Source organism: Asterias amurensis, chromosome 18 (assembly GCF_032118995.1).
Source record: "Asterias amurensis chromosome 18, ASM3211899v1".
Classification (NCBI taxonomy): domain Eukaryota; kingdom Metazoa; phylum Echinodermata; class Asteroidea; order Forcipulatida; family Asteriidae; genus Asterias; species Asterias amurensis.
Window position 1 is genome coordinate 3416382 of NC_092665.1, and position 17897 is coordinate 3434278.

The following is a 17897-nucleotide window of genomic DNA, read 5'->3' on the forward strand; positions in this document are numbered from 1 at the left end:
TTAGAAAGGAATTTGGATCAGAACAAACTACGAACATCTTTCTTTATCATAAGTTGTCTCAATATTTATGAAGATAAACAAGTTCTTATAGATTTTAATTGATCTGTACTGTCCGCACTCCGCGGCCAGAAACTCTTCCTTTGCTATGGAAACTCAGTGTTTTTGGTGTGATTTTCATTTTTGTTTTTTAAAAGTGATATGTCAGTGTCACTCACACAATGTTTCCCCCAATTCCCTGTCTTTATTGTATATCGATCATTGCCCCACATTTTTACTTGCGTAGCTCTGCTTACCGCGAATTTTTGTGCTTACCAAGCCCTGCAAAGCACAAACTCTTTGCCATTAGCAGACTTGACTCAAGTCTAATGTTAAAAATAGTTAACTTAAAATGTTATAGGGTGATACATGATGGGAATTAAACATTGGACTTGAGTCAGTCTGCCAATGGCATACTGCTAGTAAGCACATCGCTTCACGGTAAGCAGATCAACAAAATCGGCCCTAGCGGGATGGGGGTTATTCCAAAATGGAATGTTAAGTATGATGCCCTGAGAATTGGTACTTCTTGATGGGTGGAGGGGCGGTGTGGGCAGTGGTAATTGTATGGGGGGGGGTAGGCAGTGCTGGTATGTCGGTATAAGGGGGGGGGGGGGGTAACGAGGAAGTTTGTGCCTATATTGGCAATCTACCTACTAAACAAAATATAAACAAACAATCAACCAATGTTTATCAATTTCGCCTTTATGATGAGACATTTATTACTCTATCTTTCTTATTCAATTTTCCTTATTGAATTAACAAATTGTTTCTGGCATTATCTTTTAGCGTTTATTCCTAATCACTGACTGCCCTCATGCTTCGCACCCAGCTTTCAAATACTACTGTCAATGCATAAAAGTTACACATTAGTTTTACTTACTCTTTTTAACCCATCCAGAAAAAAAATATTCCCCAAAAAATATTCCCCTAAAACTGTTGATTTTATTTCTAAGGTCTTTGAGCATATTTTTAAACATAATTTTTTAACAAAAATATAAAAATTATAGCACACTGCTTCTCATGATTAGTTAAGAAACTTTATGGGAGCTTTCCTTATTATAAAAAACATTGTAAGAAAAATAATAATCTGTAGCCTTGTGAAAAAAATGCAAAGATACTCAATCAATATGAAATTGTTTATAAACTGTTCAGTTATAAAATTGTTGATACATTTCTAGAAAATTCAACCTTGTGACATTAAACCTTGGTTTTAATAACCTGTTATATCAAGACGATTACTACACACTTCTCCTAAATAAAGCAAATTTACAACTTTATAAGTTGTTTTCTCAGTTAAAGTTAAACCAATCAAAACATATACTTTCTCAATAAATTTCTATAAAACTATACATTTTGCTATAAAAATGGTTATGTATAAAAGCAAAAATGAGATAAGCTTTGGTAAGAAATTAGCACATTTTGTTGTACTTTTGGCGAAATAAAATGTTTAGCATGTCAAATATCGGAATTGTTGTGAAAAAACAGCTATTTGTTATTTTGACAATTCAAGTTTATTTAGTACTTTCAATAACAAATTGGAATAATGGAATGTAGAGGAGTGCTTGGAAAACTTTATCTTTACCATCGGTAATACATTTTTTCCCAACTTTTTTATTGTTGATGCACTGATGCAATGACTTACTGAATACTTTACTTTTCCTTTCTATTTTATACAAAATTGTGAAAGCTTTACATGGGCGTTTATTAGTACTTCATTAAATTGAGTTGAATTACAAACTATGTACAACATTGTCATTTAAATGACAACCACTTCAGCAGCAAGATTGTTGAAAATTAAACTAAATAGCGGACAAATCACAAACCATTGTCAAATAATGACAAGACAATGACAAGACCTTTTGGAGGTCAAAAATGCTTTCCACCGCTGTGTTTACCGACCATTACACATAGTGGTCAGTTTACATATCAGGGCCTGGGAGGCAATGGCCTTTGTGAAAATCAGGGTCCAGTTTCGTAGAGCCGCTTATAAGCAGAAAATCGTGCTTACATATCTTCTGTTTAGTAAAAGTAAGCAGGATACTTGTCAAAGATTGTACATGTGACATGCTATCTTGGCTGATAACCTAATTCTGGTAAGCATAATTTTGTTGTGCTTAGCTAGTTTTTTTTAGCTTAAGCAGCTCTATGAAACTGGGCCCCAGTCTGTACACATAATACTTCTTGGAAATGAGACAGTTCTTGCTCTTGAATGTTTTAGATTAGTGTCTTGCCAAAGAACAAATATGTTATGACCAAGATTCGAATCCACCCTGATGACTCAGCCACCAGAACTTAAGATTGATGCTCTAGAAAGTTTTAGATTAGTGTCTTGCCAAAAGACACAAGTGTCAGAACCAGGATTCGAACCCACCCTGATGACTCAGCCACCAGAACTTAAGATTGATGCTCTAGAAAGTTTTAGATTAGTGTCTTGCCAAAGGACACAAGCGTCAGAACCAGGATTCAAACCCACACCATGATGGCCCAGCCTTCAGAACTTGAGATTGGTGCGGTAGAATGTTCTTACAAATAATTGAGATGGATTATTGCTGTTCTTACTGTCAATGCTCATTATAGCCGTACATCTCAAGCTTCTCCTCAAGAAATTCATCGGTTAGATTGTGTCTTGTAATAATCCCAAGGATCTGTAACATTGAAAGGAATTCAAAAAAATGTATATACATGTACATGTATAACATAGAAATATGTTTTTGATAACTTTGAAATTGTCACATTTTCGGTGGACAATTTGGTACATTGAACGGGAAGCGTTAAAGAGGTCCTCCAGAAAAAGTAACAATTATGACTTATATCTCATAAATATGATCTTGTACAAGTTTAGCATTCGTACCAATTATGTCATTGATGAGATATAGAAGTCGACCAACCAAAAAAGGTATTTTTTGGATGAGCCAAACAACAAAGGGTCAACTTTGAATCTGAAATCTAAATGGGTTGCTGTCTACACTAAAGGGGCTGGAATAGTACTAAGGTCTATTCTGAGTTAGGTCACTTAATGGTTTGATAAATGATTTCCATGTGACCTTCTATCCTCCCATCAAAATGACAAGAATCAAAACAAACATTTGAATTTATACCATGCCCAATATGTGGCAGGGGGTGCCCCCCCCCCACCCCAGTGTCCCATACTTTAACGCACTCTTTTTCTCTTGCACAGAAGAACCCCCCTACCCCACGACAAAACAAAATACAAAAAACATCTTAAGAATTCCTGAGGACAAGGGCAGTAGGGGATACACCGTGCCACACTATGAGCACCAAATTCCAGATAGAATGAAAATTGTTTCTTTGTTACACCTACCTCTCCACTGCTGTTGGTAACCATGAGGTGTCGTAGGCCCATAGTACGAAAGATATTAAACACTTTGGAGACCGGCGTTTCAGGTGAGACTGTATTAGGGCAGGGGTTCATGTATTTCGTCACGTCCTGAAAAAGATCAACAATCAAAAACCGGTTTTGAAAATATGAAACAAGAATTCAAAACTCTCTTGGTTTGAAAGTTGGGTTGAGTAAAGACCAATGAAGAATAATTGTCCTCTCATACCTCAGTTATAATATCACAGAAGTTCGTTCTAAGTAGAATTTTTGCATCCATCAATGACATCAGCAGTAGAGTTCTAGTCATGGCACCTATGTGCTGTGAGCAAGGCACTTGAGCAAGGCACTTAACAATGAATGCTTCATAAAAAGTTGGGAAGGTAGTGCATTCTGCTCTACCAGCCAGGCTCCCCATGCATACACCCTTACAGACTGTGAAGGGGGGTAACCTTGTTTCAGCCCCAGGAGTAGGTGGCAACATGTCCCTGCTGACAGTTGATTTGGGTCTACAGCCCAAATCAGTTAAGTGTAGCTCTCACCTTAAAGTTGCCGTCTGGCTTTGTGATGCTAGGCAAATTTTATGTAAATTTTCAAAAGGGTGTAATAGCGCAGAAGGGAACCAGTGATGCTGTAGCGAAATGGCAGCAGGCGATGGAAGTGCTTGATAGGGTACCAATGGCTGACAAGACTTCAACAAAAAAAAAAAAAAATAGGGACACCGCCAACATAGGACTAGATAGCTCAGTTGGTAGAGGCGGCACATTAATCCGGAGGTCGTTGGTTCCAATCCCACTCTAGTCAATTCTTTGTCCAACCCCGAAAATCATAATATAAAAAAAATACATTTTTTTTTAACCTTTAAGCTGAAAATACAGCATAGGATGGGTCTGCCACTCACCATAATCATATTGAGATTAACAGCATCAACATCAATGTCATAAATATCTGGATATCTGGGATAGTCTTCAGTCAGCTCACTGTAGGACAGTTCGGTCTGGGCTGTACTCTGCAGATAATAACAAATTTCATTCTGGTTACTGGACAATTTCCTATTTAAGTCTTTCAAAAAGACTCTGCTAGGGTTGAAACGCAAATCCATTAAACATTTTTTTGCATTTATACCACAGGTCGTTTCGGTTGGTTAAGTGTGCAAAATGTAATACTTTTCCCTGAGCGTTTTTTTTTAAGGCCCACTTCCCCCAACCCTGCCTATAGTGTAGCCCCTATAAGCACCGAATTACAGCTATTAGCTTGTAATGCCTTGATTTCAAGTGTAGTTCTGCTGTCTATTCATGCACAGGAGCCCTCAATTATTGCCATGATGCAAATTGACAAAATCAACATTTTTATTTCATAGTTTTGCGCTCATGATAACGTCGATCAGTGCAGACATCCCCCTTAATGTTTAGAATGTTTTGCAACTAACCGATGTATCTTCAGGGTAGCAGATATTTTTCTTCAATAACATCACTAGATGACTCCGCAGTATGACCCCATGAAAGGTCAAAGGTCGATATTCATTTAGCTCGTTGTTTCTGTCTAAGCTGTCCATGTCCGATATCCAGCCGGGGTAGGCACTAGGATTGGTTCTGATGATAAAGTAAAAATAATAAATGCTAATCATTATTTCAAAACTGTCTTAATTCTAATAATAATAACAAATAAAAAAGTGGTTTCTTTTACATAGCGGCGGGGTATAGTGCTCATAACCGTCACTCTGTGACGCTCAATACGCTTTAACATTCAGTATTTTTCCTGCAAGGTGAGGATGTTCGACTACATTTGAATAGAGAGGTCTACTCCTTTTACATAGCACCATGTAAATGGTTTAAAAGGTGCTGTGGCACAATATGCAGCCAATCAAACCAGTAACACTGGGGTAAACCCCTACTGTAGGATGTCACGGCCGAGTGGTTTAGAACGTCAGATTCAAGTTCTGGTAGTCAAACCATCAAAGTACAGGTTTGAATCATGGCCATAACACTTGTGTCCTTGAGCAAGATGCTTTTTTATAAATGCTTCTCTTCACCCAGGGGTATTAATGGGTACCTATACGAGGGTAGAGGTTGATATTGTGCTTGAAAAGGCCACATCCGCCCGAGGCTGTGTGACTACCGGGGGAGCTGAGAAAGATTAAGGGAATGTCATTGGCTTAATGACCAGGGAAGTAATCAGCTCAAAATAGCATTACTTTGAAGCATCTTTCAAATTTTGCCATGCCAAATCCTTGCATTTCTTTACTCTCTATTTCGTTATTTAGGATAGTTGTCATAAACTGTGTCATTCTTAAATCCTTGGAACCCACTTATTTTGGCTGCATAATTTTCAAGAAGCTAGTGAAATAAACTTTCATGAATTTTTTGTATTGGTACAAACTTTTTCAGAAACATTTTGGTTGTCTTTTGTTGGTATTTCGTTGGGGTGTAGATTTAATTGGTCATCACCTGAGAGAGATTCGATCCCAGTCCTCTGGCGTCTCCGTCCCGCCATCCTGAAGACTGTGGGATAGACTGTGTGGACTTCCTGAAGCTACACGATTCAACTGGTTGACTCGGTGCAACTCTACTGAGCGTATCGAGGATGCTCTTTGCCTTTGTTCGTCACATCGAGATAAGGTACTGTTTCTCTAAAATAAAATAAAGGTTTTTTTTCCTTCAAATTAAAGGATCAAAGCTTTTGCAAGGTGTAAAACATTTACACATGGGGTTGGCTCAGTGGTTTCTTTCCCTGTCTTTGGCAAACTGCAAATCGCAAACCAAAAACTGACCTTATAAATCATATTTCTGCTGACAATGTTAGCGTCGGCTCCGTCTTGGGCTGATGGTCCTCTTGGTGGAATGTTTTCTGTTACTACGGGGTAAGCGTGATGTTTGGTGGTTCGAAGGATACTGATGACTGATCTGGCTCGGGTGTGAGGGTAGATGTAGGTTAGATGGGTCTCCATGATCTGATGAGCTCGTAATCTACACAAAGATAGTCGAGAGTGGAAATACAGTATGGAATTTAGTAAATAGAAAATACACCTGTTGCACTTTGGAAAGATGTGTCAGACACAAATAAAACCTCGACATTCAAGATGTCAACATCCTAAATATACATACAAATCTACTAACTGCAGCTTCAGCCAGTCGCACCATGTATAAATCTCTTTCGGGCAGTGTTTGATTAACTGAAGCTTTAAGATGTGAATGACTTTTTGAGATTCAAATTTCTGCAGTGTAAGTTTGTGAATGGTGCAGCCAGAGATGTGGTTGGTACCCGCTTGTGCATGAACCTCTCTAAAGCGTAGATGGTTAACTGTGACATTTTGTGTTTTCTCAACAAGTAGACACTACATTCATCTGAACTTTTCAAAGGTGACTTTTATTGTATCTTTATTGATAATTTGGCCTATAAATAAAACAGAAACCAAAATCTTGCACCCTACCTCTAATTACAGAGTACCAATTGGGTTGACGGATTCCTACCTTTCTGTTTTCTTGAGAGGTTCCCATCCCAGCAATGGGACTGCTTTCAATTCAACATGAATGTCATAAAGACCATTGTTGAATAAATCACCAGACCATTTGGCAACCTGAACAATAAAATACCAGGACAACTGTTGGTTATTTAAGGGGCTCTGTCGTCATGATCAAAGCTGGCCAGTTGCTGTCCATGGAATTATGAACTCTCAACCAGTTCCATGCACTGAACGCGAGCTCTCCATAGACATGATATGGAGAGAAGGCATGCGAGTGCAGTAACTGGGTTTGAGTGTATAACTCCATGTGTGGTGATAATAAAAATTTGGGGTAACAAAGACAAGATGACTGGTTAAAAGCGGAATTTGCATCTGGTCTGTTTCCCGGTGCTCTACCAACTGTGCTATCTAGCCCTAATGTTTGCGGTCTCCCTATTTTGTCGACATCTTTATTTGGGGGTGCATGTTAGAAGCCATTCAACCTGTAACCGCCGCTCGAGACTGGGACTCGAACCAACTTTCTGCTGATCAGCAACGTCAGAATGTGAGATCAGGGTGCTGGCCAGCTTCATTATGACGAGCCAAGCAAAGAAGGTGCCAAGAAGTACCAGGGCCAAATTTCATAGACCTGCTTAAGCTTAAAAACTAGCTAAACAAAACAAAATCGTGCTTACCAGAATAAAGTTACCAGCCAAAATACCATGTCAAGTGTACAATCTGTAACTAGTATCCTGCTTTTTTTTTCTTAACAGAAAGTTGCTAAGCATAATTCTACGCTTAAGCAGCTTTATGAAATTGGGCTCTGAGATAATTAGATGGGCACTGATATTTTCCAAACAGGATGATCTACTTCATGAGATTCAAAAGTGATGCTGTGATTTGATTGGATGAATTCAAGCTTACCATGAGTGTGACCATGATGGGTAGTCCGTAGCTAATCTCATTGGTCGATTCGATTAGTATGACGGTCAGGCTGATGGTCATCCGGACCACTCCACCGAGGAATGATGCCGCTCCGATCAACGCAAAGGTACCAGAGTAGATGTTGCTGATCGCTGCGTAACCTGTGTATCTAACAAAGACATTGAGACAAGTGATGTTGCTGTTAGGGATTGATCGCCAGTATAGTCAAAAGTTTGAGACCAATTAAAAACTCCAACAAGAATAGACCACATTTGACTGGTTTCAGACACTATAAACAACATTCAAACTGTCCTAAATCACTCTACCCTCCCCATAGTCAAAGGGTTCATAGATGTAGCAGAGACACACTTACTGATTTAAGACACTGCCGACAATTCTACCATACGCTGCTCCACACAGTAAACAGGGTACAAACAGACCACTAGGTACCATAGCACCGTACGTCCAGCATGCTAGCAGGAAGAATAATCCAAAGAAAATCCCAAGAGATTGCAAGCTAAACCTCCCTGTAAGATGAGAACAAAAGTCAAACCGTGTGAAACAGGAATTACATGGAAATAACAGGTGAGAGTTGCCAGACGAAAAAGGTTGTGTTATTTTAGCCTCTTCCTGTAATGCTGATTTTGTAAAGCTGACCCTTGTGAGATTACAACAAAATTAAATTGTTTGGAAAAGGAATAACATGGAAATAACAGGTGAGAGTTGATAAATGAAAAGGTTGTGTTGTTTAGCCGCTTCCCTGTAATGGTCAATCTCTGCACAGCTATTTAACTGTTTCCATACCCTGCGTTCTTTTGTACTCTGGGGAAAATCAAATCTCATTTTCCCATCCTGGATAAAACGTTTCCTACCTGCTTCATGGAAGAGTTCTTTAATAGCAACTTCTTGTGAGTTGAAGAATAGCGTTGCCATGTCGTTATAGTATCCATCTGGGCAAAAGAACGTCCGCTCTGTTCCGTTTCCTTGAGCGGCTGTTAGAAAAATGGCGTCTGTAGTTCCCTTAAAAGACAACCGAAAAAGAAACATTAAAGAGACTAGAATTAGCTCAATGGTTTGGTCAGCGGCTTCTTTCTATGTCTTTCACCTCTTTAAATCCCATCTCTGACCGGAGCCTTGTGGATTGGGTCTTCAGTCCCTGTCATATGGCGTGAGGGTTCCCCCTTTGGGGTTTTCCTCCCACATCTAAAACTGAACATTTTCTTCTCAACTTATCCCATTATTGGTCCCATTTGTGCTGCTGGCGTGTCATAAAATATTAATAATAAATTCAGTTGTGTGATGCACTCATTTTTAAGTGAATACAGAGTTCTTATAAAAGTGGACAGAAATACCAGTGTCTTTTCCTTTCAAATAAAAAAATGTGAATTCTCAACTTACATTGTTTGCTGGGATTTTCTTACACTGTCCAAGAGTCATGGCAGCAATGAACGCAACCGATGCTGTTACCATGACGATGAGAATTGCTTCTAAAACCCTACAAAATTAAATAAATTTAACAGCCATTTAGAATCCTAAAATCATCATATAAACTTGATTATATTAATAAACTTTTTAAAATTTTACCAATTCTTCACCTTTTAAACTTTTTACTTGCACCGAGATGTTTCATTCGATAGATCGTCAGCTTAGTGTTCAGGTAGTTGAAGAGCGCCCCCAAGAGGCCACCGAAAAATCCCATGATGATGAAGACAAGCAGATCAAGCGCAGTCCAGAGATTGCAGCTCCCTTTATCATCAGCGTCGCACTAGTTCAAATAAAAACCCAAAAGTATACAAGAAATTCCTCTAGAAACATAAGTAAAATAATCTGATATTTATACCAGTGCCCAATTTTAAAGAGCTGCAAAAATATTGCTTAATAATTTTCTGCTTAGCAGTAGTGTACAGGATACCAGTCAGAAACTGTACGTGTGACATGGTAGTTTGTCTGGTAAAATTGTTCTGGTAAGCACAACTTTGCTGTGCTGAGCTCCTTTGTTGTGCTTAAGCAGCTTTATGGAATCTTACCCAACAGAAACCGCAAACCAGCCAAAATTGCATGTATTTGCTAGGCAGACAAAATTACTAGCCTTACAAAGCCTTCCTATGTTATTACTCACCCTGTCAAAGAGTCCAAAGTCAATGAGGCCAGTCTGGTCCAGAGCTCCCCATTGCTGGTAGTCCAATCCAGATAGCATAAAATTCAACGTGAAGGTGGCACACATTGCACAGAAAAACTGAACAATTAAACACAAACAACAAACATCTAGTGTGCAACTGCAATGAACTAGTCTCTACGACGTTTCCAGGCCAAAATAGTGAAATAGTGATATGGCATTAAAGACAATGGAGGCTATGCATAATTGACTCACTTGGTGTATCTCAACATATGCATAAAATAACCAACCTGTGAAAATTTGAGCTCAACCAGTCATCATCGAAGTTGAGAGATAATAGTGAAAGAAAAAAACACCCTTGTCACACGAGGTTGTGTGCTTTGAGATGCTTGATTTCGCGACCTCAAATTCTAAATCTGAGGTCTCAAAATCAAATTCGTGGAAAATTACTTCTTGCTCGAAAACTACTCCACTTCAGAGAGAGCCGTTTCTCACAATGTTTTGTACTATCAACCTCTCCCCATTACTCGTCAAGTAAGGTTTTATGCTAATAAATATTTTGAGTAATTACCAATAGTGTCCACCGCCTTTAAAGCGTAGACAAACTGAAACATCAATAGAAATGGAATTGGTTAAACAGCAAACCTGAAGTCACAAGTTTCGTAACTGTTTAGGAAAATAAACAGCGGGTCTAGTTGACCAGACTTGGGCCCTGGTGTTGTCAGCAGCAGAGTGTGGGTTTGATACTCAATCTTGACACTTGTTCCTTTGAGCAAGGCACTTATAAATCAAACGGAAGGGTAGTGCATTCTGCTCTACTAGCCAGGCTCCTAGTGGATGATACCCATGTATCCTTACCGACTGTGAAGGGGATAAGCCTGTTTCGGCCCAGGAGTAGGTGGTAACGTGCCCCGACAAAGAAAACTATATAATATGAAATAATATTTTAAAAAACAAAATGCACAACCCTAGCCTGTGATGGTGAAGATGAACTTACCGTCCTCCATGTGAGTGCCTGGTTCCAGAATGATGAACCTTCCTCTAAGCTGAAGAGAACACCTCCAATTGGAGCACCAAATGCAGCTGAGTACAGAATGTTCAATCCAAGTATGGAATTAATTAGTGAAGAGTTCATTTTTTGGCAATCTGACTTTTGCACAGTGGGGGGGGGGGGGGGGGGGGTTGAGAAGGGTTAGTAGTCCCCCTGATCGAACCCCAACCATCCAACTATTATTGCACATAACTGAGTATTTACCTGCCACACCTGCTGCAGCTCCACCAGAGACAAAGTCACGTTTATCCCTGGAATCAAAATATATAAAAAATCAATCAGACAAACACACTGCAACATGAACAAAACAGCATCGGAGACACTTGCCAAAGTTCACACAATGACCATTTTGAGAAAACTCTCCAATTAACCTAGCTGGTACTCTTGACCAAAAGCTTATCACTGGCTTCGGCAGCAAAGGTCATCAAGTGAACTTGGGGTTAAATGGCACTTCTTTGACTATAGACAATTATTAGTTTTCACATATCTTGGAATATTTTGGGGAATCTTGAGTTTCCAACTTGCAAAATTTCTCAGGTGGTTTGAAGAGAAGTAGGCGGAGCAGTTAAGGACTGTTGAAGGCAAAAGGGTTAAAACCTAAAAAATTACATTAATTGTCTACTAGCCCATAGTCTGCTATTTTGAGAGTCAGAAAGATATGTGGGAGGAAAAGCCAAAATGGGGGAAACCCATGCAATCTGATAGACACTGAAAACCTGATCAACATGTAAGGCTTTGGTCTGAAGTAGGATTCGAACCGGGGTCCACAGAGGTGAAAGGCAGGGAAAGAATTCACCGCCGAGCTAACCTGGTCCCTGTATGTCGCAACTCTTGACACATAGGGAAACCAAACTTCAAAATGGCACAACCGTTAATACCTCAGGTATATTGGGTCAATCTGAATATCCACCACACATCACCTACCTATCTGTCCTGAAATATGGAAACTTGAAGTTGAGTTTACTGAATGTAATACTCTGGAATTGGGGTATGCCAGCACCAACTATTGCACCGCTGTGGATCATGGGCCCTTCCTTGCCGACAAATAACCCTAAAATAAAATAATTGATAAATATGTCTACGAATTTAAGCACTCAGAAAGTTCTCAATAACAAGTGTGTCCCAAAGAAAAACACCCAACACATACTTTGAATTTATTGGTTACTTTTGTCATGTAGGTTTTTTATAGAACTTTTGATGTTTAAAACTAAGGGCTCTAGAACTTAAATTTCAGTACTTGGGTGTTCTAGAATTTGTGATTTTTAGAACTTGTGGTTCTAGAACTTGCCAGTTTTAGAACCTGGAGTTTAAGAATTTGTGATTTTTAGCACTTTGAAGTTAAAGTTTAACGCTTGGGACTCAAGAACTTGTGGGACTTTTACTTTAGGGGTACAGCACTTTGGAGTCCTAGAACTTAAAAGTTTTAGAACTTGGGCCAATAAGCGCTCTTCAGAGAAGTTCCATGGTTTTTTTGCCAGCAGTTTTTTACAAGAAAATGGTCTTTGATACAATCTTCAACAAGGTTTTTAGACTTACCACCAGCGACGCTAAATAGCACCCCAACAGCTTTGGCTACTAGTGTCTTGAGTCTCACAACGTGTGGTACCTTTATGCCATTCAGGTAGCACTTTATTTCCGGTATTCCTGATCCTCCTGCAATAGGCTACAAAACAAGGTAATTCATTCATATACCATACACAAATTCTTGTCATTTGATTGGTGGAAGGGATTACACCAACATTACTATACAACCTTAAGAAATTCAAAACAAGTTTAGGAAACAGTTTTACCTCAAATGCAACAAGTACACTTGCAATCAGCACAAAGCCAGCACTAAATCCCAACAAGATTAGAAGAGACAGAACGAGGCAGCCATCTTTGCTGCATGTTAGAATAGCTGAGGTCACAGGGGTCAAGGGTTAAAGGTCACATTTCTCAAAGTAATGTAAACATGCAAACAAAAAATTACACAGGCTGTCAACTCTCATTGTTTGTTATGGGAGTCGAAAAGATTTCCTGAGGTCTTGTTTAATCCAAAGTATACCACTCAACCAAACCGTGACATTTTCAAACAGTTTGATAATATCCAGTTTGAGTGAAACACCTCCCATTTTTTATTTCAGGGCACCTTTTGGGGCACGTTTATAACAAAACTTCGACATTATTTCAGAGGGAAATATTTCTCTGGGGGATTTGAGAATTACTACTGGTACAACTTTTGTAGTAAATGATATCTCTTGAAGGAGTCAATCTGCTTTTTCGAAGGCTTCAAGAAAGTTTCTGCTAGTGTTGAAACGTCGGGCCATTAACTATTTTTTTCAATAAAAATAGTTAATGGTGTGACGTTTCGGCGACTAGCAGAATCTTACAATCTCTAATTCTAAACTTTTGATCAATTCCTGTAAAAAGCTGTTGTTTGTTGTAAGGATACAATCTTGAACGGTGTCGTACTTCAGTTCATTCAGCTTTTTGACAAAAAAATCAATAAAAACTGCAACCAGTCCAGTGCTAACGCCGATAAGTCCCGTTACAATCCAACGTATCAATCCAATATGGCGGCTGCCCCAGGACTCTCTTCCCTCCACCATATCTTGATATGGAGCATTATGACAGATGTCATAGTCAAGACTCTAACGGGAAATAACAATCAATCAATCAATCAATCAAATGTCCTTTATAGAGCGCCAAAATTTTGCTCTCAGGTGCTGAGGCATCAGGGTTGAACAGTTTAGTAAGCCTGCTGGCAGTGGAACAGGTGAGCATTAAGGAGTGTCCAATGCGGTAAGTGAGCTGGCGTTCGTATCAGAATATGCAATCAGGAAGTGAAATCTATAATCTTCTGAAATCTCTGCAAAATTACCCGTTTGTTTTGTGTATACACACTTAGGGTAGTATGAAGTTGGTTCTAGTATTTTTGAGAAATTTTAAAGCTTTGCCAAGTGAAGAAAAATAGCATGTGTATAAAAACGTCACATCTGTTATTTTTTTTTATACATGACTTGTGCGCCAGCCCAGAAGGTACACGGTCTATACACTGCCTGTAGATGGCACACATTCTCACTGGTATTGATTCAACCAGAGAAAATTGCATTGCATTACCTCATAGTCTTTCCTTGGTAACCACTCGGTGCTCCCATGTCCTAAATCGTCAACAAGCGGCTCCTAAAAAGTGTAAACAAAATTTCACATTTAAGATTTTGTGTTTGCGTTTTGGGATATCAAGGTATACATTTTAATAAAGGCTACTCCTCACTGTGAACACGAGGTTGTGTTTATATTAAAAAAAATCATTGTCACTGTGTCACTGTGGCACTCATGCAAGAATAAGCCATAGAACATCACTGCTTTCTCTATACTGCATTAACTTATATATGTAGAACTTGAAAGACCCAGCAGTAACTGGGGCGCAGTTTGTGCAAATAAATTGACAACATTTTTTTTTACCAATTAGTGGGTCAAGTCCCAGTAACTGGGGCTCGGTACTCAATAGTCATTTTAAACATAAAATGTATAGGGCAAATGTAAGGCTGAAAAAAGTGAAAGCAGACCAAGTAAATGGGGCTCTATACTAATTCTTTTAAATCAATAAAAGCTGCCCCTTTTTCAGTCGGCGCCACAGCACAAAAACAGAACTGGACATCATAACGAATGTGAAGTAAAAATTTATCTTAAATCGGGGCACTTTCACGCAGTACAAAGTCTCTGCTAGTTATTGTATTTGTATGTAGAACATTTATAACCTAAATTGTCCACTTAACAGTGCAAGGCCTAGTAGTTAGAGTTCGTAAAAACAACACATAAAACTTTACTGTACCATCTCTTCACTCGGCGGGTTGAGACTGTCCACTCTGCCCCGTGAACTGCCGCCACAGCACGGCGAGCAACACCCACGGCAAACTCCCTCCATTCTCACCAACACCAACACAAACTACCTTGATAATACTTCTTCAGGATTGCTACTCATGACTGCGACTTCAAAAGGTTGAGTTTTATCTCAAACGTCGTTATCTTTGTCAACATTTCACCGGGCGGAACAAAGTTTTTGTTTTCCTTTCTGAGTTTTAGTTATACCAACTAAACTGTCAAATGATGGTGTATGATGATGTGTGTTACCAGACAAACTTTTGCAGACGATAAATCCGAAAACGCCCTCTTTTGGACAAGCAGGGAAAATGTTATAGTCACCGATAATTTCATTGGTTAACGTGCAGTGACGTAAGCTTTCGTATCTGTGTTTTGATTGGTCTGAGGTGATTTGGGTGCCCATCACCTCGGACCAATCAAAATACAGATAGGGAAATGTTATACTTTCGGTCGTCTGCTAAATAATTATTTGGCAGAAATGTTGAATTTTGTCACAACAAACGATTGTATGGTTTGCTAACATTGGCCGTCGTAACAAGCGCAGTTTGCATCAACGAAAGGTCAGTGCCAATTAATCAACTATTAACAAATTGACACTGGAAATACCTGACCTGAAAACCTACAGTATTCATGGTTGGATTGTCGCCTGTCAATAGTGTTTCCTTTTAGCAAAATGCTTCATTCTGTGACTTTGTAATAAATCGATGGCATTTGTACGTGAACGGTGCATTCTACTAGCCTACGTGTACATCACTCATAGACAGACAGAAAAGGCACTGTATGGCAGTGGGAAATTATTTTGTTCTTTTTCTGCACATTAGAAATGAATTGGTTTCCATGGAAAACTCCTTCTATTTCTCTTGTAAACCGATTAAAGGCAGTGGACACTATTGGAAGTTGCCAAAGACTAGCCTTCACAGTTGGTGTATCTCAACATATGCATAAAATAACAAACCTGTGAAAATTTGAGCTAAATCTGTCATCGAAGTTATACCTGACCTGAAAACCTACAGTATTCATGGTTGGATTGTCGCCTGTCAAATAGTGTTTCCTTTTAGCAAAATGCTTCATTCTGTGACTTTGTAATAAATCGATGGCATTTGTACGTGAACGGTACATTCTACTAGCCTACGTGTACATCACTCATAGACAGACAGAAAAGGCACTGTATGGCAGTGGGAAATTATTTTGTTATTTTTCTGCACATTAGAAATGAATTGGTTTCCATGGAAAACTCCTTCTATTTCTCTTGTAAACCGATTAAAGGCACTGGACACTATTGGTAATTGCCAAAGACTAGCCTTCACAGTTGGTGTATCTCAACATACATATGCATAAAATAACAAACCTGTGAAAATTTGAGCTAAATCCGTCATCGAAGTTGCGAGATAATAATGAAAGAAAAATAACCCTTGTCAGAAGTTGTGTGCGTTTAAATGCTTGATTTCGAGACCTTAAGTTCTAAATCTGAGGTCTCGAAATCAAATCCGTGGAAAATTACTTCTTTCTCGAAAACTATGGCACTTCAGAGGGAGCCGTTTCTCACAATGTTTTATACCATCAACCTCTCCCCATTACTTGTCACCAAGAAAGGTTTTATGCCAATAACTATGTTGAGTAATTACCAATAGTGTCCACTGCCTTTGAAACGACCGTTGTGACGACCGTCTAAAACACATGCTTTGGGTATACTCTTTGTAACGCAAAACACAATGTCCACAGATTTACATTCAACTTAAAGATTTGAAGAATATGATGGTAGAAAGCTCTTGCTGAGGTGCTGTAGCTTTTGAGATATGAGTAAACAATTGTCACTGAAATAATGTTCGTCTCAGTTAGGAAAATTATTTTAGCATGTAAAACGTATTAACCAGATGAACTGGTACGTTTTACAAGCTGAAACTGAGACGATTATTGTCGTGACAATGTTTTACTCATTTCTATAAGAAAAACTACAGCACATCAATTTTGTAAGTTTAGTGTAAATCTGTAGACATTGTCTTTACCCAAAGCCTTGAATGGTGTACGTGCGCAAACGCTCGACCAAGCCACTGTTAATAATGTGGTATAATAAACTTAATCTTAGCCTGAGATGCGTTGCCATGGTTTTGTTAGCTTTAGAAAGTCGAAGCACGGTGCTTCATCACCACACATCAATAACAATTCAGACAGAAGTGGCAAGCTATTTTGTCCAACGTCATTTCATCCATCGGGGCGGGCAAGCTTAGGGGGCCAATTTCACAAAGAGCTTAAGATTGATCTTAAGATGTCAATCAGTCTGAACTGCTAAGCAAAGTGTGTTGTCACAAATACAACTCATCTTAAAGGAACACGTTGCCTTGGGTCGGTCGAGTTGGTCTTTGAAAATTCGACCATTTTGTGGAGTCAAATTTGGACTCCATAAAATGGCCGACCGTGTTAGTTTGCGACGTAAAAGGAAAACCGTGCAATTAATTTCGAGTGATAATTGTGTGGTTCATTAGATGATCCTACCTTTAAAATATATATCTCACCATAATATGCATTTCATACCAAACGGTTTCAAACGCTTTTCAAAGACTAACTCGACCGATCCAAGGCAACATGTTTCTTTAAGATTAATCTTAGTGCTTTGTTAAACCCAGCCTTCAGACCTGAAATCTTCAAAATCTACTCACCAAATTGTCATTATGAGGGGAGCTATGACTTATTGTCTTTCTTATTCCATTTCATTTCTTGGTAGCCAATTTAAAGACACTATGACACGTTTGGTAATTGTCAAAGACTATTCTTACTTGGTGTATCCCAACAGTATATGCATAATAATATACAAACTGTGAAAACTTTGATTCAATATAAATTGGTCATCGACTTTGCAAAAGAATAATGAAAGAAAAAACACCCTTGACGCATTACTTTGTGTGTTTTCAGATGAATACTATATTTATACAGTAATTAAAGACTTCCGCCTTTTATATATAAAAGGCGGAAGTCTTTAATTTTGAGTACATCTTTCTAAAAACTAGTCATTTTTTGCACAGCAAATATTGTTCAATTCATTTATGAACTGCGATCTTACTCTCAATTTATATTGAAGTTCTTTAATTAATAATCTTCGTATAATTGAAAGATAAAATTACATATA

General features: G+C 38.7%; 1 protein-coding gene across 1 annotated transcript; it reads right to left on the minus strand.

Moving 5' to 3' along the window:
- Nucleotides 1-740: 740 nt before the first annotated feature.
- Nucleotides 741-14968, minus strand: LOC139950488 (H(+)/Cl(-) exchange transporter 6-like). Its single transcript, XM_071949188.1, has 21 exons — nt 14724-14968; nt 14009-14071; nt 13341-13539; nt 12700-12806; nt 12446-12572; nt 11834-11960; nt 11114-11160; nt 10856-10941; nt 9862-9978; nt 9338-9507; nt 9141-9237; nt 8615-8762; nt 8116-8269; nt 7743-7911; nt 6847-6953; nt 6147-6342; nt 5824-6005; nt 4806-4968; nt 4278-4385; nt 3362-3487; nt 741-2684 (listed from the first exon to the last, which is right to left on the minus strand). The coding sequence occupies exons 1-21, from the start codon at nt 14814-14816 to the stop codon at nt 2601-2603; spliced, it is 2670 nt and encodes an 889-aa protein (XP_071805289.1). The 5' UTR covers nt 14817-14968; the 3' UTR covers nt 741-2600.
- Nucleotides 14969-17897: the final 2929 nt, after the last annotated feature.

What these genes read in the sequence shown, in the direction of transcription:
- LOC139950488 (XM_071949188.1), bottom strand. Translation starts at nt 14,816, where the DNA reads ATGGAGGGAGTTTGCCGTGGGTGTTGCTCGCCGTGCTGTGGCGGCAGT. An exon ending in TACCAAGGAAAGACTATGAG is followed by an intron (nt 13,540 to 14,008) that starts GTAATGCAATGC and finishes ATTTCCCGTTAG; the next exon opens with AGTCTTGACTATGACATCTG. An exon ending in CCATCATGGTCACACTCATG is followed by an intron (nt 6,954 to 7,742) that starts GTAAGCTTGAAT and finishes TTTATTGTTCAG; the next exon opens with GTTGCCAAATGGTCTGGTGA.